This window comes from Pelecanus crispus, chromosome 14 (assembly GCF_030463565.1).
Source record: "Pelecanus crispus isolate bPelCri1 chromosome 14, bPelCri1.pri, whole genome shotgun sequence".
Classification (NCBI taxonomy): domain Eukaryota; kingdom Metazoa; phylum Chordata; class Aves; order Pelecaniformes; family Pelecanidae; genus Pelecanus; species Pelecanus crispus.
The window spans coordinates 577,957-600,118 of record NC_134656.1 but is presented as its reverse complement, the minus strand read 5'-3'; the positions used below and the strand labels follow the sequence as shown (position 1 = coordinate 600,118).

The window sequence follows — 22,162 nt, the reverse complement described above, 5'->3', positions numbered from 1 at the left end:
TGCCATGTGAGCGTGTTCCTTCCAAAAAAGAAGTGGTAGACAAGGTGCAAGAAGAACCTACTCCCCAAACTCTGGCATTTCATTAAAAAACACCCACTGTGGTCCTCAACACAGCATTTCAGCTACAAGAGAGCAGGCTCCTGACCTGGCTAACTTCCTCGTGGTGCTGGCAATATGGATAACCGCTGCTGGGCGGTACAGGGCAGACATTCAGGCATTAAAATAATCTGGAGTTTACTACTTACTAGAGCATCTATGAGGACTTCAGCTCCTTCTTCACTCTCATGGAGAGTATCTATATCAGTCAGTTCTTGAAGCAAGTCTACCACAGCTATGGAAACATGTGCTATGTGTTAAGGACAACCAACACGGAGGCAGACACATTTAATATCAAAAGCAGATTACTCTTAGGCCAGCGTGCTCATGACACGACCCAAACCAAGTGGTAATACATTACAGCAGTGGGGCACAGGAACAGCAGAGCCAAGAGCACAGAGACTACTTCAGCAGACAGCCCTCAAGCACCATAATCAGGAAATCCTAACAATTAGGAATGATAAAAACAAATGTGAATGTGTGCTTACCGTATCAGGCAATTTTACTGTTTCTTGATGATACTTTTTTTTATTTTTTCAAATCAAAATTGCTAGAGTTGGTATAACTAGGCACCATCTTGCGTTGTCAAGATCGAATACAAGCAAAGAGAAATGAGTTACAATAATCTGATTTGCGTATTCTGCTCTCAGCGATACCCCTGCTAACCTGATACGGCACGCACCTAACAAGGCCACTGCAGGAAGCAGGAGCGATCAGCCCCTTCTGCCTGGCCCAATTAGGACAGCATGCTCCTCTAACCACGGACCTCGCAGGAACAGCATAGCTTCTGCCAGCCCAATTTTCACTCATTAACTCTGGGCTGCATCACACACTGTTCCCCTGACTGCTACAGAGCTCTCTTGTACGACGAGACGTATTCCACCTCATTAGACCCACTTTCCTATTCTCTCAGACACGCTGATCAATCTTGCCCAAGTCCCACTGGGGTAGAACAGGATACGCAGTTTTCTGCATGTCCTATATAACAACTTTGTGACAAATCTCTTTAAAATGCACAAGCTAACAATCCAGCCTCCCAGTTCTCCTATCTGTGCATTTGCTCAGATGCACAAGCAGCAGCAGAAAAAGTATTTTCATACATCTTTTCTTAGCAAGGTTTCAGTTGCGACTTACCCAGTCTCAGGAAAGACTGTAAGAGAGCTGCCTGTCCTAGTCCCAAGTTAACCTACGTCTAGGTGCCGCAGAAGATGCGTATCAGTAAGACTTCGACTTTCTGTATACTCTACAGCACTCCTTAACCAAGCCAAAGCTAGCTGTACATTTTCTTGATGGGTAGATGTCACTTCCAGTTGCAACTGCCATCAGGAACCAAACAGAAGGGTGATTACTCCCCCCTGGGCAGACAGTCACTCATGCTTATACAAAAACATGGTCAGAGGTGCCAGAGCACAATTTTTAAAAGGAAGTTGGAGCACGACTCAATAAGCAAGTTAAGAGAAAATAACCTGCCTTACATTTATTCTGCAAGGAATCAACTATTAATTACCAAAAGCTGGAGGAATGGGCCAACAGGAACCTCGTGAAGCTCAACAGATGCAAAGTCCTGTACCTGGGAGGGAACAAGCCCATCCGCTGGGGCTGACTGGAGAGGTCAGCTCTGCTGAAGAGCATCTGGAAGTTGTGGTGGACAAGTTGAAGGCAAGTCAGCAGCATGCCACTGCAGTGACGAAGGTTAATGACAGACTGCACTGCATTAGCAAGAGCAAACCCAGCAGGTCAAGAGAAGGAACTCTTACCTGCTGCTTGCCACTCACAAGGAACCATGTAGAATATTTTGTCCAGTTGCGGGCTCTCCCAATAAAAGAGAGACCTTGACGTATTGGACTCAGGAGAGCGGAGAACCACTGAGATGGGCAGGGGGCTAGTCCATGGTGTATGAGGAAAGAGCGAGGGAATGGGGTTTGATCAACCCATAGAAGAGAAGGCTAAGGGAGGAACTAACTGAAGACTGCTGCTACCTACTGGGTGCTATAAAGAGAACTGAGCCAGATTTTTCTGAGAGCACAAAGAACTTCAGCAGTCAGAGGAGTTCATCTTGCAGGGCATTCCTGTCTAGGGAGCTTCTGTTGAGGCTTCCAGTGAGAGTATCAGTTGTCCTATCAAATTTAGGAGACAGGCTAAGAAAAACCTCACTTGAAGCTTTCCTGTCTTTCCTTAATAAAATCTTGTCAGTGATCATCTTTCATTCACATGTTTTGTGTAAAACTGCATGAATCATTCAGCAGATTATTTGCTCCCCCTGGACATTGCTTTTGTCTCCTCGCATTAGTCCCTCAATACGCTACATTTAAATCACATCTGAAGAGACATTTGTTTAGTCCTCTCCTTGAAGAACTCATTTTTAAAATCTTTTTCCATTTGTTTTAACAAAAAAGTCATTAGAAAACTTGAGCTGTATCAATTTAGTTTTATGTCTAGATGCTTCACTTTAACAGTGTTTCTATCCTGTACATAAGCAGCAGCAGCACAGTGAAGAGGCGTTAGTACAGCCTGTGTCCTGCTTCCAACAGATCTGAAAACACTTCAGCAGTTTTATAACAAGAAATATACTTTTTCCAAAACTGCAATTCACAGGCCAAATTTCTACCCGTAAACTAACTGACAGACAAGTTGCAAACCAATTAAAAAGAGTTCACAGTGGAAATACTGACAAGTCTTTGACAGCAGCAGTGACCCTAGGACACAGCTTTTCATGGCTGAAAGGACAAAGCAAGCTGTATTCCTGTGCACTCCAGCTGTGAATCAGCTCTGCTATCCCAGTCAAAATCCCCATAGTTTATATTTTCCCTGTGAATGAGGAATTCAGTATAAGCTTTTAATGCCACGCACACAGTACACAAAAAGCCTGCGGTGTCTGGCAAAAAAATAAGTAATGAAACTATGGTAGCCATGAAGCTGGTTATGCACGGTAGGCGTTTCCCACCGTACAACAGTAAATTGTTAACAAACATTTACTTGAGAGTAATTTCCATTACAGATCACAGATACGGAAAGCTGTGGTGTTTACTGTTTTGCAGGGACCAGCATTCACCACATCAAGGTTCAGCTAGATACAAGTCAAAATAGAAAGCACTGTTTATGTGTTTGGGTAATATAAACTGCTATGCAATAAAATATTTACGTTTTGTTTTTATCTTCTGATCACTGCACCCACTTAGAATGAATTATGAATTCTTAATACACAGTACTATAAGGAAAAGTGCTAAAAAAGAAAACCAAGATCTGTGCATCAGACCACAACATTTAGCACTAACAGGCCTTTTAACATTGCGTATTTCAAAACACCTCAGAAAAGGTGGTAAGTATTATCTACTTCTTTACACATAAAGAGGTAAAGAATAAATTACTTTCCTAAGGTTATGAATCAATAAAAAGGAAAAAAGAAAAGCCTGCTGTAGTCCCAAGTCTAAGTCCAGTGGCCTTTCCACTGGACTTCACTGCTCCCTCCGTTCACTAATGTTTGTCAGGACACAAACACATGATCTCTCAAATCATTTTACAATTTTGCAGCTTAATCTACTGCAGAATGTTTTACAAGCAATGCAGGCCGAGCTCTACTTTTAAAGAAAGACTGCTGCACAATGGTAAGCCAGGCACAGTTCTATTTATCAGCTGACTGCTAAGCATCAAGGAACCAGAATATTGAAAAAAAATGACACTCTTTTTGTTCAAAACTACCAAAATCTTCAGCAGTATAGACAGAAAACTCTGAGATGTCCTCAGATCTTCAGAGGAAGAAGAGACAGGCGCACACAGGGATCAGGTTCAGTGACACAGGAACTAACTGAGCATGGAAGTGTCTCTGGATATTTATGGAACCAGAGGGGCTACCCACAACCTCAAGCTCTGAGCACACCAAATTAAAGGTACGGACACATGAAGAATTTATCACATTTACAAACTAAGGTGTAGCACTGTGGTGAGCTGGTCCACAGCAAATAGCTGAAAGCATGACAGCTCAGCTCTCAACAAAAAGGGGTAAATCGATTTCATTTTTACTGGGGACTATTCCAGACAAAGTTTGCACACAGTTCACGGCTGTACGCTGCTAAGCCCATACCTTCGCTTTTCCCGTATTGTTCATCTGCTCACACTCTAACTCAGCCGCTCAAACCTAGATGAAAGGGTCATAAAACAAGAAAGGAGAATAACAGCACTGAAAAAATTCAGAATCAATATTACTTGAACAAAGAAGGCTTTCACTTGAAAAAAAAGAAAGACAAATTCTGTGCAGTGGGAAAGAAGAGACAAACATATACAGGAGGCTGTGAAAGCAGGATATAAGAGATTACAGAAAAGTCCACAGAAAGCCTCTCACATCAGAGCTGCTTCAACAACTGAAGGATATCTGTGTTGTCGTGTCCCAGCAGCCCGAGGAGAGACTGCACAGCGTTCAGCTCCACCAGCAGGTGATACAGGTCTGGCATCGTCGCGATCACATGCATTTCCTGAATGATGTCATTTAAATCCAGTTCGGACTCCATGAACCTGAGGCAAGACAAAAACAGTTAATAAAAGGGCAAAAAGTACATCAGTTGTGTTCAATGCACAGCCCGTTTCAAAACGGAGACCACTTTCCCGGCGATACCAGGTACGACTTGCCACCCCAGCTGCACGTGGCCCCGGCGTTCCTCACCCCCTGCGGTCACATCAACGTCACCGAGTCCAGAACTCCTAGAGGCAGTCTGTGCCTCAGCCCCTCCTATGCCTGCCCCTTGGAGTTTAACCACGCAGTAGGATAAGCCTTCCTGCTATATAAGTTACACAGAGTAAATAAGCAGATTTGTTCCAACTCTGTAAATCAGTTCTAGAACTTTAAAAAAAAAAAAATTAAGAAGTTGTAGCTACACCTGAAAAAAGCCCTGCATATAAAATAAATTCTCCAGAGTGATGCACCTTCCCTAGCTACCACATATTAGTATGTGGGTTGTATTAGTCTGAAGTAAAGTCCATGAAAAGAATTTGGGCAAGGGAAAGAACAGCAAACTAGACAAAAATAAATAGCGGCACTCAAGTGTAGGAAGAAATTCATTTAACGCGAATAACAAAACTCCATGAAAGGAGGAAGAGGCTCGCTAGAACCACAGGTGTGGAAAGAAACACACACAAAGCCTGGCTTTCAGACCCCATCCAGCCGTTTTGCTCACAACAGCATCTGAAAGCTCCATAATATGAAATTATTTTCTTCCCACACAGACCACTGACTGCATATCCAAGCACAACACCTTCACACAAAATGACGGCATGAAATCTTTAATTATCTGGAAAGCAAAACGCGGCAATCCTCAGTTGAGGATCTCAATCTTTCAGCCCACCCCCCCAAACACCTACCACCTGCCTATCAGCGAGGAAGAGACCCCTGCTCGGGAACAGTGCGAGGGAAGAGCCCCCTGAAAACGGGAGAGCGCAGCGTGGCTGATGAGCCCCCGATGCCAGCGGCCAAGAGGACTGACAGTGGGAGAGCTCCTTAGTGCTCACGGCGGAGAGCAGAGCCACTTAGCCACTAAACCAAAACTAACGAAACCTTACTGAATTTGTGCGCTCCCAAAATAAAAATAACATAAACTCGAGTTTTAGTACTGGAGTTTCACAGTCTGTAATATTAACAAAAGGCAAGAATTTAATAAACCAGAACTTTTCCCTTCGTTGCTAATTATTCTCTTCGTGCTGCCAGCCATACACCGGCCACCACCAGAGGCTCGATAATGCCATTTTTAATTAACAAAGTTAGTAGTAGAACTACATGGCAATAACTGCTGTTACATAAGCCTTATGTAACTGCAAACATCTGTATAGTCGAGAAATTGATTTAGGGCTGAAACCTAAAATCAAAGGAGAAAAGGGTAATAGGGGCCGAGCATAATCTTACTTCTCTGGATTGTCAGGGAACTTGATCCGCAGCTCCTGGTTTTTGTACGATCTCTTCTCAAAGGTGAGAATCATCTTCTTCACTGAACTTTCATCCAAAGGCTCCTCCTAACCAAACCAGAAAGGGCAGACACGAGAGCTTGAGACGGTTGGAACAATTGCCCAGCAAAACACAAAAAAGCGAGTACAGCGATGCGGCGAGACTGCAGTCGGGAACAAACGGCATTCCCTGGAAGTCTCGCTGCAGAGAGCCGCCAGAAGACTCGCGCACCATTGCTATTTGCTCATCGATTTACTCCAACTCCACCCTGAGCAAGCTCCCCAGAGCTAAACCTTGCAAAAGTCAGGTTTTTATAAGCCAGGGGTTTACCAATGGAAGGTTCTTTCGGAAAGGACCGGAAGAGCTTCCCTGCGCTTTCGGAAACCCAGCAGCAAGGGGCGGGGGGCGTTCTGCAACGGCTCATCTTCCTTGGGCTGTTCTTTCACACCCATTACTACCTGGCACCATCAGCACCTGTTGAGGCTTTTTGCTTCTGACATATTAGAGTAAATCTGCATTAGCAGTTTACGCCCATGGATAGTTTCTTTTCAGAAATCCATTATGCTATTTCTTCTTGTAGGTCTATGTTTAACTGCCCTGAGTTTATGGGTTTTTGTGTTTTCCTCACTTCAATAAGCTTTCACTTCTATTTTAAAGTCTTTTTCTAAAGAAAAAAAAAAAAATCAATATTTTACTCTAGTACTTTCTTTTTAATTTTTAAATTCTTCTAAGGTGTTTCTCCGTTGGCATTACACATTCACTGTACAGCTACCTCCCTGACACCTACAAACACGATTCTGTTATTTTCCTTGTTTCACGATTTCAATGCACTTCTTTCATTAAAACGTTGATGATATAGATTTTCTTGTGTAAACACTTCCCTCTCCTCTATTTAGCTATGTTACAATCACTATTAAAGAGAAGTTCCCAAAACAAAAAACAAGCCAGACCCTTTCACGTCTTAAGCCAAGTTTTGTGTCCCGTCTCCTGTTCACGATTAAATCAAGAGTTGCTTCTGGTGTTGGAGATTGCTGCTTAGGAGTGCTAACCAAAGAATCTTGACAAGAGAGAAATTTTCTATTTCTTGAGCAAACTCCATTACAATACCACCACCAGTCCCAGTCTTCCGTTATTATTGGATTTCCTACATTCTCAAGCCCAACCTGCCTTAACACCACCCCACTCAAGTCACCATCCCTCTCAGGTAATCAATACTACAGCGCCCAAACTGTATTCCTCCTGCAATGGGATGGCAATCCACAAAGATACTGTCACACATGCTGACACTGCTTCCCTCTATTTTGCTTCCCTCTATTTTACTTGATTCTTTGCTTTCTCTAACACGTATCATTACAGTATCTCCATTTGGATCAGCTTTGTATCTTGTATTTAATTTGCATTCAGTATTACGGTGTCCTACAGATTACCTTCCTTCTATCAGATTTACTGGTACAAGGCACATTTTGATGGCACTTACATTAACTGCATTCCAAGATAATAAACAAGAGATTTTGGTTCTAAAGAAACCTTGGACTTCCAGCCCTTAAAATGTCTGGATGGGAGAATTCCACTTGACAAAGACGAGGGACTTGTATGCTGCAGGAATCCACAAGACTCTAGCCAGTCAAGAGGACTTTTGGCTACGTCCATTCATCCTCATCGGAGCTCAAATGCTACAGAAATCCTGCATTATCTTTCTCCGCTATCAGCAACAACTGTAACGGCAATAGCTCAACATCAAAAAAACAAGGGAGATTTTTCAGAGACAAATGCTATCAATGCTGTATACAAAGGACAATGATATTTTACGAACCTACATGATTCTGTAGTGGTGAATATCACTTTTTTTTTTTTTATCAAACAGGACACAGGCAGCAGGAAGCAAATATCTTCTAGATTTATACCAATCCATGTGTCACATTTATAAAGTGATCTTTTCCCTGGCCCTTGGCAGAAAGGCCAATGCTGCATTGGATTTCTGTCTCCAAGGCTTGAAATCATTTACCCTTGACAGCTGCTACCCCCCCTCCTCTGACCCGAGACCTTTTTTGTATAGAATGTTTGCTTATTTGCTGCTGCTGCTGCTGCACAGCTACAAAGAGGGGGGGAGTGGGAGAAGCTGCGTGGCTGGGGGGTACTGATGAGAATAATAGAGTTGGGAAACTGGTTAGAATACAGAAACTAATTCCTAAAAATGTATTTTAGAAGGTGATTTGGGTATTCTCAGCCTAAAACAGAGACTAGGCTTGAAAGCTTTCCCTTCCTTCTCCCTTTTGCACACACACACACACCCCCACCCACCCACCCCCCCCCCGCCTCTTTAAACCTTCAGAGGATATCTTTGAGAAGCCCGTTTGAAATTAATGAATACCCTGCAGGGCAGGAAAGTAAAACCGTAACCTTAAGCAGTATGCGGCATGTGCAAACCACCAGTGAGTCTCATCATCTACATGGTAAGAAATGGAAATCACAGAGAAGTGATTTAGTGTTTGCTTATTTCCCGCTGCCTCCCCTTTCCCACAGGACACTAGTGATTTACTTCCTCCTCTTCCTCTTCTCCATCCCTCTCAATTATCTGAAGAAGTTTCTTCTTATCATCATCAGTTTCTTCCAGCGCAACAGACTCCTCTTCCCTGTGACGACTGTGCTCTCGCGCACTAGCTTGCTTTCGACGTGCTTTGATTTCTTCTTCCTCCTCATCACGGGGTCTTTTTGTCCCTCTGTTGGGCTAAAGTCAGAGAAATAAGGTGAATGAATACAAGTCTTTTATGACCCTTGCAAACCAGAACACCAATATTACAAGATATACTGAGGAAATTCTTACAGGTTGTTTAAAACATTTGCGTACACAACGCTTAACTCCAAAAACTGGAAAGGAAATTAATTTAGTGAAGTGGAACATCACATGAGGAGATGAACAGCTCTGCCAAGAGCTATGTCAACATCCTACCTTGTTTGATCTATGAACACAATTCACGGGAAAATATCTTCATAGGCGGCAAAGATCAGTATTTCAAAGACAAAAGTGGCCAAACCGAACTGCTCGGTGGCTGTACAGCTGACCATCTTGAGGATCTGGAATCAGCTAAGTCAGCTGAGAGAACCCCACGTTTTACAGGCAGAAGACCAATGTGCTCAAGCAGATAGCAGTGAAAGATAATTTTTACCCACCCAGTAGATGAGATTCTATTGAATCCTTATGTGCATCCTAATTCATATTGACTTCCCCCATCCTTCTGTCTAGTTTGCTGACACCTGAAATGCAGAATCAACGCCTAATTCCGAGCATGCAGGAGAGCAGCATTGTTGCTTGCTGCAATTCTGCAGACGCTTGGCACCAGATTAAGCAGTGCCCATACCCTTACAGTTTGCTTGGAACAACTTACTATTTTAGTCCACATTTTCTATTTAATTGTCAAAATTAAAGGTAGCTTGCCAGGGACAAGAAAAAGTCCATTAACCCTAATTCCACATTTTAATTTAGGCAAAAAGGCATGAAAGCATTTGCAACAGAAGGAAAAACTCTCTCCTTTCAAAAACTACAAGGATATTAAATTTGGTCTCTCATATGTTTTTGAAGGACAACCAAGCTGGAACAGGAGTACTCCGTGCTCTATCGCTACAGGAAAACAAAGCTTAATTCTTTACTATTTAAAAGGAGCCCATGGGCTAAGAACAATGAAAACAGTAAGAAAAATATTTTTACTTTCTATCAGCTGCTCAAGTTGCCTGGTAGATGATTTCGTAACCCCATTGGGTCTAGCATTTGTCCAGCCTATTTCATAAAACATTATGGCAGGAAGACCCCACTCTTCTGCTTCGTGGGACCCTTTGTCTAGAATCATAAAAGTCACATCATGCTTTCGTGAACATAAGACCTGCTTTTTAACTGAGATTTGGATTCTCCTCAGTTTTGATTCAAAGAAAGAAGGAAAGATGCAGAGGGAATAGGTGACAGTGTCATTCTCCTGCCAGGTCCAGCACGAGTGTGAGCATCAAGGTGGGAATTTCCAGCTCCCCAGCAGGTTGGGAACTTTTGGTCCCCTGAGGGCAATAAATCTTTCAGGCTCATAAGGCAGCCCCGCTGTGATTCAATTACGATGTGCATGCTGCAGACCAGCTACGACTGCTTCTCTGCACAACCCAGAGAGCATTTACGTGTTTTATTTCAATATAAAGGAAAAACTATCAAATGCAAACTCTGCTCTCAAGAAAACTGCTTTCAGGAGAGATGTTAAAAAAAAAACAACCCACCCAAACCAAACAACGAAACCAAAAAAAAGACACGCACACCCTGAAAAGCACTTGAAGTGTTAATTATAATGAGAGGCAAACTGGACAGCAGACTGACCATGATCACGCTGTGTTTTCAGGGTTACCACGTTGTCACTGCTTTGAGGCAGATGCAGAATCAAGTTTCCCAGACAACATATTAGCACAAATCAAAGCTCTAGATGCTTGCTCCCAGCTAGACCTATTCAAACTCAGTTATCTATCTCTTTTCTGCCTACATCTCTGCTGTTTCCATTATGGATGGTACATTCCTGACTTAAAACTCTTCTAAAGTGCTCCCATGCACTTTTAAAGCAGTTAGCTCATAATTCAATAGCTGAGAAGCAGAAGCATACCTGGAGATTCTTTGAAATGAGAAATGTATTTGCTTGGAGGGTTTTGTGGGTTGGTTTGGGGGGGGGGGCGGGGGTGTTAGGTTGGGGGTTTTTTTTAAAGCAGATTCCTATTACTTATCTTCTAGGTACATTAAAATATAATTTCACATAGAACCATTCGGAAACAAATCTGTCATTGTCAACAAGCAGTAATTCAAACTCTCCCCAAGCAATCAGCAACCCAATAAAGAAAAGAAAAAGCAAAAAAGGTGCTCTTCTAAATGACATCATCTAAGGAACAAGCTTCAGTAAATACATATCCCTTACTCAGTGCCCTGAATGGCACACAGGTCTCTGTCCTTCCTATGTCCTTCCACGCGCTCCTCAAATACCCAATGCATCCTAAACCACCTTTGACGGATTAATGTTACAAACACACATATAGAAATTGGTGACCTAAGAAGTCCTGAAATTTACAGCAAAAAGCCCTACAAGATCTGCCTTGGACGTTCCTAACTTAAGGAGTCAGAAGCTCATTCCTCACTCATTTCTAAACATTAAAAAAGGAACAAAACCTCAATGAGGCTGCAGCTGTAACGAGGGACCAAGGGAGCTGGTGGTTTGTCAGATGCAACGTAATGTACCATGGGAAGGGACTGTATCGCCAGAACAAAATCTAAATTAAAACCCCATCATGAAGCCAACCCCATTTCCTCTGAGTACACAATCCTTAGTATCAGAATTTACACCCTGTTTCAAGCTCAATTATTTCATCCTTTTTTGTATTTATGCATTGTTGGGGGGGAGGAATCTTCTATAATACATAACAGAAATCATTATGATAAATTATGAAGTGCCCAGCGTGCAATTATTAATGCTGCCAACATATTGGCAATAGACAGTAATTGAATTCCCGGGCAAATGCTATTAAGCGGGCATTAAGCTTTTTCCTCTCATTATTGATGTTATGCAAAACCTTACTAAGAATATTGCAGTTTTCCAACCAGCACTATTAAAACTAAGAAATCAAGGCATAAGTGAAACACCTGGGTTTCTGCTCATTTCACAAGAGATGCAGAGTCATGAACAACTGATTTAAGGCAAGCATTAGCTTCTGTTCATTGATTTTCATCTTTAGTTTGCATTTGCGTTTTCTAAAGGACTGTTACCAACCAGCAAGAGTTAAGCACGTACACTGTTGCACTGAGACTGGTGCATTTTGCTAAGCAAACATATATTGTGTCTAAACACATTTATTTAAATAATTTCATAGCTTCTCACATCTACACAAGTTTTGCTTTCTGGTAGAAAAGGGAAAGTTAATCATTCCACAAATAAAACGTGGGGTTTTTCACTCAGTTGTGCTAAGGTGCATTTAGCAAGAAAATGGAATTCATTAGAAAAATGCACAAGAAAAGCATTTTTAAATTGTTTTGTTAGTTAAGCTTAATTTTGTTCCTGTTGAATGCAGTGCATTCACAGTAATTTATTCCAAAGACATTTTCATTTAAATCTAACACTGATATCACCACACAAAAAACAATGAACACAAAAGGGTTTAAAAAAAAGCTGACATTTATAAAACACAGTAAAGTAAACAAAAGCTGGTGATTGGTAAGGGAAGAATTATCTTTCTGTGCTTCTAGCCTTCAGCTGTGTTTGCTCTGGACGCTGAGGGCCCCCAAGCTGTTAGGGCCTGCGCCGGCGCCTTCGGGCGACGCGGGTCGGCGGCGGCGCAGGGACACGCAGCAGAGCCCGTCCGTCGGTCTGGGCAGCGGGAACAGCACCCACCTCGCGCACGGCGAGAGACCTTACATCCTAAATCGCAGAACAGTGATGCGCCCCGGGCCCCTGCCTGCTCTCCCGCAAAGCGGTGACTGCACAGCAACACCAGGATTAAGTATCCCACAAACCGGAAAACACATTTCAGGCCCCCGATTGCTTCCAGCCTTCACACATGAGGAAGGTTTGGAGAAGTCTCAGTAATGGAGTTTCGTATTACTAAGACATCTGCTTTGTAAGTAACCTTGTTACTGTGAAGCTCAGAAATTATTTGTTAATGAAATCGGAAATAAATCTTCATAAGTGACGCAGCTGCTTCTGTGACCACATCTCAGCCGGCTGCAGCCTGCTCGGAAGAGCCAATGCAGAAAGCTGCGCATTAGCTGCCAATTTAGGACTTCTGAAAGCAAGCCCCAAATCTCCAGAGGTATCTTCACTAACTTCTTAATTTTGTTTCCAACATTTGTGATAAACCAGGCTACTATCAATCTTACTTTTTGTTGTTTTTCTTCCTGAAGCACGACACTTCCAGACAGTGCAGGACCTGAGCGATAAAAACTGGAAGAACTGCCACCAGGAAAATCCAGAAAGAGGAAGTCCCAAGAGCTCCAAAATCACACAAACCGAGACAAACGAAATGAAAGATGCGCGCTGCATCTACATGGATACAGACCATTATTTTCAGAGAGGATGAAGCCCTGTCCTCTCCAGACTTGCTCACAAGGCTCCAAACTGCCCCGAGGAGCACGGCCATCGGGACCCCCGCGGGGACGCGCGCGGGGCAGGGATCTGCCTTGACAGGCTCTTACACACACTCCGGTTTGGTGGCCAAAGATAACACATCGAAAAGCAGACTAAAGAGTCGCTTGCAACCCCGTCCGCATGCCCACCCAAGGTCTGTAGCGTGGGCCCGTACTCGCCAGGAGCCGAGCGCCGCGGGCCAGCGGCTGAGCCGGTGACAGCTCCTCGTTTTAACCCGCAGGCAGGACAAGAGCTACCGGGGTAATAATGCTGTCAGTAGCCATCAGCCTGCGCGGCTGAGCTGCCTCTGCCGTCAGATGCATCCATTACATTGCAAATTTACAGTAAATTACCTATACCAGCAGCAGAAATTATTATGCACCTCCACTGACACAGGGAGAGCCATCCACTACAAACTGCACTCGACCCAGTCAAACTACGAGGAGACTGCCCAGCTTGGTGAAGTCAGACCTTATTCCATTATTTACTGCTTCTTTTGTTATTTCATTTTACTAATACTCCATTAAAAAAAATTAGCAGTTTGTAATGATCACTCAGAGTGGTGAAATCTGCATTTAATGAGAATTAAAATAATCTCCCTTATTGCTTCCCAAGACAATTGGAAGAGATCTCTGAAAAGAACCGGCGCTGGCTTTGTCCCCTTAATTACCCTCCATAATTGGAGACCAGACACGGAGGATCTGGGCGCAGTCTTTCTGGGCAGAACAGCAGCAATATTTAATCATCAGCTTAGACCATCTGCAACTGTTTTGCAGTAACACATAAAGTTTATGGATTCCTCAGCTTTGTACAAACTGCCAGGTGCTGTTTAATTGTATTTTTTGTTGCAAGAGGTTCTTTTTCCCACTCTGACAGACACTTGGTGCTGAATTGGTGGCATGGCGCCTGAAATCTTCCATGCCAAGCTTGGCACCGAGGGAAAAAAACATCATCTTGATTAAGCCAGGGCACAGATTAGGCATTTAGAGGAGACAAATTCAAAACAATGTAAGAGAAAAGCAATTATTTTGGGTTGTGCTGAGGGAAGCTGAGAAGACTGACTCGTTTGCAGCAAGAGATTAAAATCAGACCGCGGAGGTGCATGCCACCCATCATCCAGCCCACCCGTCTGACAGCCGGTGCCACCCCTGCACCAAGGATGAATGAGGAGGCCTTGAGCCAGCCTGCTCCTCAGCCCGACAAAAAAGGAAACTGCGCTTGGGTTAGCCTTACAACACCCGAGGGAAAACTGGAGCCCGTCAGGAGCTGTTCTGCGAGGCACCGAGCCATCCTCCTCCCAGAAGCAGCAGCCCGTCGGCTGGGTACAGCAGGCAGCCTGGAGCAACGCTCCCTTTGTTCATCTGCCGCGCACAAGGCAGCATCCTCCCTGTGGCACAGGCACAATGGAACTCTGATTGTTCTGATTTTTACACATTCAGTGGACAAGAACGTACATTTCTAAAAAACGATACAGGAGGGCACCTGCTTCGCCCGTCTCTGCGATAGCCGCCTGACCCGCGCAGGATGGGAAGCAGCGAAACCTGTTGTTTCCAGCTTTTGTTTCTATCTTTCAGCCAGAAGCGCCCTCACAGAAGGGAATCTCATTTTCTCAGAATGAGAGCTATTTATCCTTCTGCTCCTCCACCCCTTTCACCTGTATTCACCATTTTACCCAGTTCTGGAGGTCTGAGTTCACTGACACTGAAACCAAACGCTTGCTCTGAGGCGTCATCTCATCTACTGACGCAGGAGCCATCGGTATTCCAGTGGTGACCAGAAGAGCTCAGAGCCGGGACAACACCTTCAGGAACAATTTCAGTAGCTGGTTGAAAACTGCAGAATGTTTTGTCCCACAGCTAAGAATAATTTCAGCAGCGAGAAAAGAAATTAAAGTTGTAACACCCAGCAGCTAAGCAGTGTTTCTTTACCTCTAGCCTCATCGCAGTATAGAAAGCTCATCCAATGGAAAGCAGAAGTCAAAGCGATCAAAGCAAAGCAGATGCGCACTTTCCTCCAGAGCAGAAGGGAAGCCTGCAGACTTCACATTTTCAGAGGAAGAGAAAAGACAACAACCAAAAACCTAAACTAGAGCCTGGTTAAAAAACTACTAGAGCCTGGTTAAAAAACTACAACAAACAGAAATTCAACAGAGGTTCACCTTCCCGCGCCCCAGGCATAAACTGCATCACAGAACGAGTCAAGGGCAGCATCGTTAACCATAACTGAGGCGGAGAAGACCAAAGGGAACACCAGAAACGTTCATTCTAATTTGAGATTGAAAAATCGCTAGAAAAAACAGCAGGTAGAGAAACACAAAAGTAGAGCGGCTCTCAGCACAGCAGGACTACGCTGTCAGCACCGCACAGACGGATGAAGCGGGACGGATGTTGGAGACAGACAGAGCAATCCAGAAGAAAACATCCCGGAGCTGAATCAAGGAGGAGTCCAGTGGCATTCTCACAGAAAGAGCACTCTTACAGCCGTGCTCCAGAGCGTTTTGATACCACCGAGAAAAGACGAGGAGAACTTTCTCAAACCCAAAGGACACTTTCCCTCTTTCCCTGCACATCCCAAAATAACACATTCTAAAAATACAAACAAGTCCTGAGCCATAGGGTGCTCTTTTCACCTCTGAACACGTGGTGCCCCAGAGAATAACGTGTACCGGAAAGGAGTTCCAGAAGGAATCCTGTATTCCAGATTAAAATGTAGTAATTAAGAAGTCACGTAACTCCCCTACTCAATTACTTACAAAGTAGATGATGTCTTAGAGTGCTTTTCTTACCCACTGATTCAGCAGGGAAAGGCCACTACTGAAGTTTGTCTAAGAATTAAAGCACAAGCCAACACTATCGCGCACACAAATCGCAGCAAAGCGTCAAAACCAAATTGCAAATCAGCGCGCTCGTTCCCCGGTCCGCAGGGGAACACGCTACACCCACCCTCGCGACGATAAATACGCACCGCACCTGCTGATAAACTGACCTCCAAACAACAAATAAGCAGCGACCATGTGGTGAGAGCAAAGAAATGCTCACGAGAGAAAAGGGAACTTTTATAAGAAGTAAAACTTTTTTCAAAAACTTTAGTAAAAATCAAACGAAATTAGTTTTGTCATAAGAGAGGTAGGAAAAGAAAAGAACGCGAACGCAAGCCAGGAAAGCGCAGGCTTTGCTTCAGGAACGGGCACTCGCCAGCGACGGCACCGACCCGGGCCCGCCCGTGGAACGAACGGCACCGGCAGCGCCGTGCGCCCCAGGAGCCGCCGGTAACCGGGTCCCACCGGGGCACCGCGTCTCCGGCGGCGGGGGGAGGCCCCAAAGGTCCGCGACGCCGTAACCGGGGCCCGTGGGAGCGCACCGAGAGCGGCTGGGCAGGCCCAGCACCGCGGCCCGCCGCAGGCCCGGCCCCGCAGCCGGCGTGGAGCGGCGCCGGGCCCGGGGCTACCGGCCAGCGGGGCCAGGGGCGCGGGCAGCGCCGCGCTCCCGCCCGGGGCACCGCGGCCTCCGTGCCCGTCGCTCCCCGGCGGGGCGGCCGCAAGGCCCGGGGCTGGTCCCCGCGCACCGAGCGCTCCCACCGGCGCGGGGGGCCCGGGCGGGGCGGCCGCCGGCCCGGGCCCCGCGGGAGCAGCCGAGCCCCGCCGCCGCCAGCCCCGCTCGGCGCCCCCCGGCAGCCGCCGCTCACCTGGTAGCTGAGCAGCTCCCCCACGTCCATGGCACCGAGCGGGCCCCGCCACCGGGAAACGCCGCCAACGACCCGGGCCGCGCGACACAGTGCCGTAAGGCAGGGAGCGCAGGCCCGCCGCGAGGGCGCCGCTCTGCCGGAAAGCGCGGCGGGCGGGCCGCTGCCGGAAAGCGAGAGGCGGGGCAGCGCCGCACTGCCGCAAAGCAGCCCCGGGATGCTTGCGGCCCGGAGAGGGCAAAGGGCAGAGGGCAAAGGGCAGCCGCGGCGTGGGCGGGCAGCGGGCTGCAGCCGCCTCCCACGGGCCCTACCCGCCCCACAGCCCCGCGGCGGGGCAGCGGCTCCGGGCTGCCGGGGGCTGGGCCCCGCTCTGCCCCTGGCCCGGCCCCGGGGCCTCCGCCCGCACCGCGGAGCCGCTGGGCCGGAGCCCGGTGCCGTTCTGCGACAGGACGGGCGGGGGGCGGGGCCCCTCCGGTGAGCGGGGCCCCGCCGGCCCCCGCAGCCCCTCCGTGCCCCGAGCTGCTGCCCCGCGGGGCGGCCGTGCCCCGGAGCCCGGGGGCCCTGGGTCCCATCGCGGCCGCGCCCCGCGACAGCCCCCGGCAGCAGCCCCCCACCGCTGCAAAGCGGGGGCACGGAAATCAGTGGGGCTTTCCTGACACGTTTTCCATAACCACCTGCAAACGCTTCCCGGGGCTGGGGCCGGCGTTTTTGACAGCACACCGCTGTTTATAGCCGGCTGTTGACCGCTGTCACCCTGACGGGGCCGATGACCGAGCGCCGAACGCGGCAGGAGGGGCCGTGAGGATCCCTCTGTTCGCTGAGGTCGTGACAAACAGTTCTGGAATTCAACAAGATGCGGAACCGCAGACAAGATAGAAGCGTTTTTTAATTTAACAAATATGAATAATTAGAAGAGAGTTGACTTGGCTAAAATCTTATTGAATTTATTTCAACTATGCTTTAAAAAACAGCTTTGAGCTAAAATAATCTTTCATAACATAATGATCGTAGCTATTATGCAGTTATCTCAGCAGGAGTCTGGTTTGAGAACACTCACGAAATTAAAAATATATATAATGTTTTCAAAGAAGTCCCTAGCATCCCCTGTTGTTCCAATAAAATATAGGAGGTATCAGTCATGACAGAATTAACTCAACAAATCTGCATGTTAAAGATGAGATAAATAGAAGGTAATTATTGCATCGTCTGGCTTCCTTTTATTGAGTGTTCAGATAATTCGCCAGCTGTGAAACCAGAACGTTCGCAGTCACTCGAGGAGCGGTGCCGCGTGCTCGCGCGCATGGTGCAGCCCCGGGGAAGCCCGAGCAGCGACGGCAGCAAGTGCAACAAGCGGGCGTAAAACACGTGAAGCGCAGCGGGAGCTAAGAACTGACCCTCGTCCCGGCATGGCCATCTTTGCCTGCTCCGAGGTTTCTCCTCCCCGGCCCCTTCCCTCGCTGTTGTTCCCGCAGAACGATGTTATCGCCCTAAATCGTGTTTTTCCTTTCACTCCGTAACAGCGCTTCGAACCCATACGTACCCACTGCCGGAGGCGGTCGATGCAGGGAATGAAGCGAGCCCTGCGGCGCGCGCGGGGCAGGGGATGGGCAGCCCGGCCGCAAACCCCGACAGCTTCGGGAATAAATGGGACCCTCGGCGCGGGGCTGGGAGACGCAGCGGCAGGACCCGGCATGCAGCGCTGGCACGGGGGGTGAGGCACGGCGGGAGCGTGCCGCCGGCTCCCGAGCTGCAGACGCTCCTTATCCGGCCTTAGATTTGTGCGGGGCTGCTGGCGTCCGCCCAGGAATGCTGAGGGGTTGCCGACAGCATCAGCCTGCAAATGCAGATGGGGAAACGCACCCAGCGCTGGGGGGGAGCTGGGGAAGGGCAAAGGGAATCATCTTCAAATTGGAGAAAAGAAACCTGAACGCAGCTGGCGAGGCTGGCACCTCCCGCCTGAAGCTTCTCCTTGTTAGACAAAGGGAGAGAAAATGGTCGATTTGCTTCCCTGGGAGGGCTGTGAGGCCGGGGGGGACGTTCAGAAAAAGGAAGTCAGGAGTTTGAGAAGTGGCCACTGCACTGACTTAAATAAAACTTGATACCCAGGAATCTCTGACCTCACGGGAAACGCAGAAAAGCTCAGGTGCCATTTCTCACACTGACGGCTGGAAATCCAGCAGAGACGCAGACCACCGCCCTGCGCCTGCAAAATCACGTTATTTGTGAAAACACCGGCACTGAAAGGAATGAATGCAAACCAGACGCTGGGCGCCAGCACCTCCCATCCCTTCTGCCGTCCCTGTGCTCTGCCGGCCTCATCACGCTCCAAAACGGCCGCACTGCTGCCCAGGAAACCCAATTCTCACCAAGGTGCTGCAGGGCAGGATTCAATAACGGAGAGGTTTTATCCAATAAGGGGAGTTGGACCACAGGGACAAAATATTGAATTAAAAAGCAAAACCAGGAGCAAAATCAAAGCGTAAAAAAAGCCCTCAAGGAAATGAAAGGATGGGGCTGAGCCAGCCGCCCTGGGTGGTGGGCTCTGCGAGGGTGGTGGCTCTGCGTGGGGGAACCACCGCCCTCTCCCGGGGCGCAGCGGAGCAAGTGGCAAAGCTGCGGGAAGGGGCCGGAGGCTCTGGACAGGCTGGAGCAAACCCTGTGACTTAGTTTGGTGAGGAGAGCGAGGACCCCGGCGGAAGCCTGGCTCCACGTCCCCAGGCACCCACCCTCTGCAGGGGCCGGGGCATCGCCGGTGCCCTCGGGGCCGACCGCGTCCCTGCAGCCCCGGCACTGCCCGGCCGGAGGCGATGGGACCCACGGCACCTTCGCCCGCTTCCTCGGGGACACCCCCAGGGCTCTGGGGTGTCTCGGGACAGCCCAGACCAGACCTTTCCCGACCCCTTTCCCCTAACCGCACCGGCACAAACGGGCTCAGCGGGCTGCCGGCATCCCGGTGCTGCCAGCTGCACCACGGCCTCCCCGGCTGCGGCTCTGGCCCTGGGGACGGGCACGGAGGAGCTGGGACCCGGCAGCCACCGGCGATGGGGAGAAGCCGCAGCCACCACGATGGTCCTGGTAGCACAGCGCGTGTGCCGGTGTGGAAACGGCGGTGCCGTGGCTCGGCGCGGCAGGGCCGTGGGGGGATGCTCAGCACCGCAGCTGGGAGCGGTGGCGGGAGGAGGAGGCGAGGAGGAGAATCCCGGTTTAATTTTATTCCGAGTTCAGGTTTCAATCCAGATGCCTCGAGATCTAATTCCGAATAAATAATTGTACTGAGTAACCCAGGTCCCCCGGTGATTAACTAAACACACTGAGGCTCGCTGAAATTGAATTAGTGGTGTGCACTCAGCCGTTATTACCCTCCCCACATCATGAATATTAATGAGGGGTTATTAAGAAATGTAAATGATGCCTCAGGGGGTTGGGAGCACGGGGGGGTGCAGGGCGGTGTGGGCTGATATGACAAACCATTAGGAAAACAGCCTGATTGAAGCCACTTTTTAATTATGTCAGATCTTGCTCTTTCTTGGGTGCAGCAGTGTTTCCGGGTGCTTTCATTTTTATTAAAATGAGAAAAAGGGAACAAGTTATAGCTGGAATGGAAAATGAGCGTTTGCAGAGCGGTAAAGCTGCAGCTGCTGAGCGCCCCGGCAGCGAAGGGTGGTGGCAGGGCCCTGCCTGCAGCTGCCTGCGCCCCGCGGGCTCCCCACCACCAGCACCAGCCGGGGCCGGCTGCCAGCCGGGCTCCCCCGCGCTGCCCACCCGGAGACGCGGACGCCGGCACCCCCACGGCACCCAGGGCCCGGCCTCGGGGCCCCGCGGCCCCGCTCCCCGCAGCCCCGCTCCCCGCAGCCCCTTTCCTGCGGCCCCTTCCCTGCGTTCAGCATCGCTGGCCAGGAAAGAGTGGCTGCGATAAAACTCATGCATTTTAACAGGTTCTTGCAGGCGCTCCCCGCGCCGCCGAATAAAAGCTGACAGGTGCAGCTGAGTTAATCAGAGTGGATAATGGAGGGAAAGAAAGAAATCTCAGACCAAATTGCTGCAGAAATCATGAGCCGGGGCTCAAAACTATCCAATTAAACGGGGATGAAGCTTAAAGGGGAAGACGGCTGTTCTCCGAGCCCGGCGTTCCACCCAAGCGGGAGAAGGGGAATGGCCGCAGAGCCCCCGTCCCGCGGGAGGGCCGTGCCGCCGCGGCCGTGCCGGGCATCTCGGTCCGGCCAGTGCTGCCGTGTCGGCGGTTTGCTGTAAAACAAACCAGGCCTGGGGCTCCTCTTCCGGAGGGCAGCGTTGGACCAAACGCTTTGCTTGGCTGGGGCGCGGGGCAACGAGCGCGGCCCCGGTTCTGCCGCGGCCGCCATCCTGCCGCGCCAACGCCGGTTCCCCTCTGCACGCCTGTGCCCTGCCCGCAGCGAGCACCGAGCCCATCACCTGAACGGCTTGGGGAGGGCTGGGCTGTCAGGCAGCTTAAAAAATGTGCAGTTAATGTAGTCGAGGCCCATTACTGCGGCCAGTGGAAATCCGCCGGCATTGCTGTGGCGTTATCACGGATACATCGGATGGCCCGGGATGGGAACGCGCGCGGGAGTTTGTTAGTATTCAGGTCTCTCCACGCTGATAGCTTCATAACGCCAGGCTTGCCTCTTAATTGCACCCGTAAGTGTTGAAATTACTGAAGGGTAAAATGCAAATGGGCTGTAACCTTTCCAGAGCTCGCCCCGGCATTGCTGCGCCGGCTCTGTGCCGAAAGGGAGGCACCTGTGTTTTTTCCCTCTTTCTTAATGGCTAACAGAGCTGCCAGGCGATTCCCTCCCTGCAGGGAGAGGAGAGGCCCCTCTCCGGCACCGCACACCAGTTCCACCGCGCTGGAGGCACCGGAGGCGCTGGGGGGCCCTGGGAGCTGCCCCCTGCCCCGGGCTGGCCGCGACGCCGGCTCCAGCCCCACGGCACCGCAGCTGGCCGAGCCAGCGAGGGGCCGAGCACGCCGGCGACAGAGCAGAGCGCGGAGCAAAACTTGCAGGCTTTGCCCGCCCTCCCTGGTGCCGCCTGCCCAGCCCAAAGGGTTTGGTGTAGCGCCCGCCGCGGCTCCCGGCCAGGGCCCCGGGGTGCTGGGTGCTGCGGTGCGGGGTGCCGGGGCAGAGCGCTCGCCGAGCCGGCCAGGCTGCAGGGGCCAGGAGGCGTGGGTGCCGGCAGAAGCCGGCTGTGGCATTAAGGTTAATGAGATTTTCATGAACCTGCCGATTCGATTCGTTTGGCAGGCGGGGGGGGGGACACCCGGCTAATTAAAGGGAGCTGACCTGTGAAATCAGGCTGCGAGGGGCCGGGG

The 22,162-nt window shown here is 49.1% G+C and overlaps 1 protein-coding gene across 2 annotated transcripts in view; it reads right to left on the bottom strand.

Annotated features, from left to right (window-relative positions):
• The window catches only part of CTNNBL1 (catenin beta like 1), a 55,250-nt gene extending 38,322 nt beyond the window's left edge, over positions 1 to 16,928 (bottom strand). Inside the window, exons 1-5 of one of the 2 annotated variants that reach the window (XM_075721107.1) lie at positions 16,840 to 16,928; positions 8,565 to 8,753; positions 5,987 to 6,093; positions 4,466 to 4,605; positions 246 to 343 (exon numbers count right to left, since the gene is read on the bottom strand). In XM_075721107.1, coding sequence (XP_075577222.1) covers positions 246 to 343; positions 4,466 to 4,605; positions 5,987 to 6,093; positions 8,565 to 8,753; positions 16,840 to 16,869 — 564 coding nt within the window. In that variant the 5' untranslated portion in view covers positions 16,870 to 16,928. The remainder of the gene's footprint in view (positions 1 to 245; positions 344 to 4,465; positions 4,606 to 5,986; positions 6,094 to 8,564; positions 8,754 to 16,839) is intronic. The other variant, XM_075721106.1, reaches the window with a different exon arrangement.
• Between the last annotated feature and the right edge of the window lie 5,234 nt (positions 16,929 to 22,162).